This window comes from Oculina patagonica, unplaced genomic scaffold (genome assembly GCF_052425735.1).
Source record: "Oculina patagonica isolate OP01 unplaced genomic scaffold, crgOcupat unplaced743, whole genome shotgun sequence".
Classification (NCBI taxonomy): Eukaryota; Metazoa; Cnidaria; class Anthozoa; order Scleractinia; family Oculinidae; genus Oculina; species Oculina patagonica.
This window is the reverse complement of record NW_027558629.1, coordinates 1-5,640: the sequence shown is the minus strand read 5'-3', so window position 1 is coordinate 5,640 and position 5,640 is coordinate 1. Positions and strand designations below refer to the sequence as shown.

The 5,640-nt window shown below is 37.8% G+C and overlaps 1 protein-coding gene across 1 annotated transcript; it reads left to right on the top strand.

The window, feature by feature from the left end:
* Window positions 1-272: 272 nt before the first annotated feature.
* Window positions 273-5,633, top strand: LOC144641190 (putative skeletal organic matrix protein 5). The gene is made up of 3 exons (XM_078500226.1): window positions 273-308; window positions 659-791; window positions 4,954-5,633. Coding segments are annotated over exons 1-3 (654 nt in total). The 5' UTR covers window positions 273-306; the 3' UTR covers window positions 5,473-5,633.
* The last annotated feature ends 7 nt before the right edge of the window (window positions 5,634-5,640 follow it).

The following is a 5,640-nucleotide window of genomic DNA, read 5'->3' as shown; positions in this document are numbered from 1 at the left end:
AACAAGACAAACTTTGAAAACTGTAATACCCAACATCAAAACATTTTGCAATCCGTTTCAATCTTCGTCACTTTTTGCCATCCGTACCTCCTTTTGTATTTGAAATGCTGTGTTATTGAAGTGTACCTTCACTGTTTTATGAGGTTATTTTTATATTTCGCCGAATCTGATGGTCTTTTCCGATGCCTTAATTTGACTTAAATCCGTGACACAGTCCCTTTATTCATGGCTAATTTAACAATGATTTCCTTTTTAATTATTTTGTCAGCTATGCCGCAGACCTGCAAGGAACGGCATGAAAGAAACATGTAAGTAGCAAATTCTAACCAACGTTTGGCCGGACAAACAGCATGTGCATAACTTCAGCAACAAAAACAGTCATAGTGTTAGACGAGCTAACTAGATATTAAATAATAGCTCGTTACAAACAAATAAAGTTCATTTATTCATTAATTTTAGATCTGACGTCGCGCGAAAAAGGTTAACTATTTTCAACCAGTAATGGGATCTTTGTGGAGCTGCGGATTCTTTTTTATTAGCCGTCATGTCTTGAAGCTTCTTGATAATTCTAGGAAATACCAGGAGCCCAACGCTGGAAATACCTAGAGGAATCAATGACTTTTTTTGGACTGACTTTTAATATCTTTTCGTTTTTTAGGACTGAAGGTAACAAAGTTTACCAACTGAAGGTTGGATCAGCTGCAGTTCATGTTTACTGTCACGTGACTGATGACCTTGGATCATGCGGAGGTGGTGGATGGACGCTGGTCATGAAGATCGACGGCAACAAGGTACCGACTAAAAATAATAATTGTATGTTATACGTTATTCCGTCGCAAACGGGGAGCTTAGATGGAGGATCTGTATAACAGCATACATTATCGTTTTAGGCCACGTAAAAGCGAACACTGGCTCGCGCTGACTGAGTAAAAACAACTTTGCTTTAGTGTAACCCCCTCTCAAGGTGTCATTCTATAAAGAACAAGAAGCTTGAGAAGCTTAAAATTGGCCGGTTAATAATTAACTATCCGCTTTGTCTTGAAAGGCAGGGTTCAGTACAGCAAAAACCACGAAGCAGTTACTTAAGTAACACTCAGTCCGACTGGGTTTGCGTAAGTCACACGGTTTGCATGAGCTAGCTGTATTAGTGTGCATAACATAATATCTAGAATGTTTTCAAGACTGCATTATTACTTAATGACATAATGGTCTCAATTCATAAATTTATTTCGCACAATACAAATAAACAATTGATGTATTGTATTGTGCGAATGTATTTCGCACAATACAAATAAACGACTAAAACATATAATTTTTTAACGCTTAGCAATACTTTAAGGCGGGTTCACCTGAAGGCTGTACGCTTTTCGGTATTTTCCAGCCATTACACTTTGATGAGACAGTACTACAACTATTTATCGAGTAACTACTCTTGTCAAGAAAATGATCACAACTTGTTGACCATTGATTGGACATTTGTTTCATACCATTGATGTAATAGCAATTGATGAAGAATTGTAGTACTAACCCAAAGTATAAAGACTGGGAAATACTAAAACCCATTATCAGCCACCTTAAGTTGGGGTCCTACCTGAATTTAAATGGAATTTTAATAGGTTTAAAGAAGGGATTGAAGAAAAAATGGAAACATCATCAGACAGTCGACCCCCATGCAAGAGCACTCCACTTTGTCTACCAACTTCAAGTTCTAATTTTAAATATTTTTTCAATATTTCTTGTGTGTCTAAATTTTACTAATCCTTTGAGAAAAACTATCGCCTCTCAAACATCCCCAAAAATGACCCAAAAATTTACAAAATACCACAATACATAGATACATGGAATGAGTGAAGCTTTCTTAGATTCCTTGAAACGCGAACGAGGTCTGGTGGGCGGGGAGAGAGAGACTCTGGGAACGAGGTTAATTTTCTATCCCTTTCCCTCTCCTTGGCCTTTCACCCAACCTGTATATAATAAAGAAGCGTTTAAGGTTTCACAATTGCAAATCAGGGCTGTCAATAAGTTTTCAAGTAGACGTCCTGACTTGGGAAGTAGGCGGCAGGGTACTTTTCTAGCGCTAAAGGCGGGAGCCCCCTAGGGTGCCTTGCCACCAACAGAAAAAATGGAAATATTCTTGGTTTTCACATCACGACATCAAAATTCTAAAATCCAAAATCTCGAGTTCCCTGAATTCCTTACGTAATATATGTCTTATTGAAGGTTTTCAGCTCGATAGCATCCGCCGTCTTTAAGATATAACATTTTGAATTTCGGAATTTCGCGCCACACGACATCAAAATGGCCGCCTGAATGCTGTCACGTATGCTTAAAGAAAATGCCTCATCCCGTTATTTTTAACAATCTAAACACAGTGGAACCCCGATATAACGATCTTCGATGTAATGATATTCCCGATATAACGATGAGAATTTAGCGGACCGAACATAAAATCTTCCCCGATATAACGATATTATCAGAACACAGTCCCAATTTAAGTAAAACATTGAATTTAATACAATAACATAACAGTGAATGAGTAATCTCTAACGTTTCTGACAACAGCTTTATACAATGATATACGAAAATGATACTGTATTCTAATTAAGAATTAGACTACGAGCCCGAGTTTTCTATGAGCAAATAGTCAACGAGGCGCAGCCGAGTTGACTATCGCTCGTAGAAAACGAGGGCGAGTAGTCTAATTGTTTTAGTAGAAACCCTAAAGGACTGCAGTCCAAAACCTGCAATATTGTGCACTTTGAAGACAAAAATCAGGAAAATTGACCGCTTAAAGAGCTACTCGCGCGCGCGACTGTTTTCTATCGGCGATTATATAATAACCTGAATTCTACGCGCATTTTGATTGGTTCTTACTTATGATCTATTAGAGTACAGACACATAGTTGACGTCACGCGGTGGTGTGACTCGCGCGCGTGATCAGAGTTCATAGTCCAAATCAGAGTTGTCGGCAAAGTTTTTCAAACTTGCGAGGCCACAACAAAGCAAAAAAGTTCAGCTTAATTACAAATCTTCAGTGAGAAACAATACGCCAAGCATCGTTCACCTTTCGAAGCATTTAACTGGGCGAAACAAGCTTGAAGAAGACAGTGAATTATTCGAGAAATTATCATTTTGATTGGAAGTTTTACCGGTGTTGTACAGTTGGACGACGCCACGGAAAACAAACGAATTGCGGTAGAACGCTTCGGTTAATGCTTACAGATTTGAACAACTTTCCAAATCGGAATAAAGGTTAGTTTTTTCATTGACTTTCAATTGACCATTTTTCTGTTTATTCAATCGGATTAACAATGCTTCGTGTTAACGAAAACTTAATAGTGAAATCAAAACAGCTTAGCTCATCGGTACGGCAGCATTGCTCACACAGAAGTGTGCTGAAGTCTTGTGTTATTATATAAAACAAATAGATTTCATTTTGCCGTGCGTCTGTTCAGTAATAGATCACAGAAGACGTCAAAATGTGGTATGAACATCAGTGACCCACTCGGCTAGCGCCTCGTGGGCCACTTCTCTGTTCATACCACATTTTGACGTCATCTGTGATCTATTACTGAACAGACGCACGGCAAAATGAAATCTATTTGTTAAATAGAAAACAGTGGGAGAACCAATCAGATTTGCGGATTTCCAATAGAGCACAGCTGAGTTTCTACTAAGTCTCTATATCCCGTAAAAACGTATATGTTAGGTTTACCCCGATTAACGATATTTTCGATTATTTTACGGCCATATCGTTATATCGGGAGTTTCGATATAACGATTCCTCGATATAATGATATAATTTTACTACTCCCTTGGTATATCGTGGTATCAGGGTTCCACTTCACACGGACTCCAACATGGTGTTTCCATACTGTGCTCTCTAATTTTGTGTGGAACATTTTGACGGACAAGTCGGGATAACTCAAGTACGGAATATCGTACAGACCTGAGACTTGGACACCGTGACTTTCTAGTAATTTTCCATGACCTGTAATATTCTTAATCTTTTGGACTCAATAGCTTTGGATTTATTTTTTATTAGCGCGTGACAGTAGCGTTACTGGCGTGACAGCGAAAACCAGCAATAAATACTTGGAAATGCTATTTTCGGCATTTTTCATTCAAAGTTTGTATACATTTGCTGCCCGTTTTAGTATATTGTTTTCTTGGTTTTTCGTTAGTAGACGTACTAATCTGTACCAAGCAATTAGAGAATAAGGGAAATTTGCCTTTGGGACAAAAGGGTAGAGAATATTTCGTGCAAAATGTAATTTGATTAAGTCAATATTATCACGTCTATAAATACTTCAAGCATGCTGTTGAATGAATACGCGTTTTCTTCTTATCAATGAGAAACACTTTCAAATAATTAATACATGAAATATAACAATCAGATCAGATGGAAGGAAGGAACGAACCTTTTAAATTATTTGAAGACTTTCAAAGCCGTGACATTGTGCATCCAAGCTGCGATAAAGTTTAATTAAAACAACATCCAATTTAATAACATTTAATTATTCAAAGTTTCCATTTCGAAATCCATTTTTTCAATTGATAGCTTTACCCATCTTGTGAAAAATTCCATTCAAGTTCCAACCAATACTGTACATTGCCAATCCTTTGCTGAAGTCTTCAAAAGTGTCTTATTAACCAAATCTAAAACATTTTCAAAACATGCTGTGCAAACATTCTACTCTTTGCGACAGGCGACTTTGACGGCCAACTGTGTGTTCTACTGTGCGGAAATCAAAATCGACATACTTCTTGCTAAATAAAAATAGTTTTAAAGTGGAGTCCCCTTCAAAAAATGTACCGCCAGATTACACCGCTATTTGTAGAAATTTTTGTCAAACGTTATGAGGATAAGAGATTTTTGCAGTTGTTCTAGCTGTCATTTACTAAATTCATCTTTTAAATTTTAACCTATTTTCTTATTTTTCTTAACAAAGGGAACCTTTCATTACGATTCCAACCTCTGGCTCAACCAAGAACCGTTCAATCTTGCCGGAGGGGAGACTGGGCTGGACACTATCGAGACCAAGTTACCAACCTACTGGAACACACCTTTTTCAAAGATTTGTCTTGGCATGAACATTGGCCAACAGAACAACTTCATTGTCATCAACAAGCAGGCCAATTCTTTGTACTCACTGATCGCTGATGGGCGATACCGCGCCACCACACTGGGTCGTAACACGTGGAAAACGCTGATTGGTCCAGAAGCCTCTTTGCAGCTAAACTGTAACAAAGAAGGTTTCAATGCTGCGTGTAGCATTACAGACAGGTCCAAAGCAAGAATCGGCTTCGTTGGAAACAACGAAAACAATTGCGGCTACTGTGATTCCAGAATCGGGTTTGGTACAGGAGGATATCCTGATAAGAACAACACTTGTGGAAACAACGCTAAATATGTTCCAGATAATGGAGAAAAAAGCATCAAAGCCATGGGATACATTCTTGTGCAGTAAGAGGAAACTGGTGAATTGAAGCTAGAAAGAAATAACATCATAATATTCGTTGTTATTAAATAAGCACACAAAAGCCGTGATTTAAAGTCATGTACATCGTAGTATACTAAAAAAACAATCAGTAACCAGTCATCACGTCACACTATTTCATTGTAAATAATATACTTT

Coding starts and splice junctions, on each gene's coding strand:
- LOC144641190 (XM_078500226.1), top strand. Junction 792..4,953: donor TGAAGATCGACGGCAACAAG/GTACCGACTAAA, acceptor TTCTTAACAAAG/GGAACCTTTCATTACGATTC.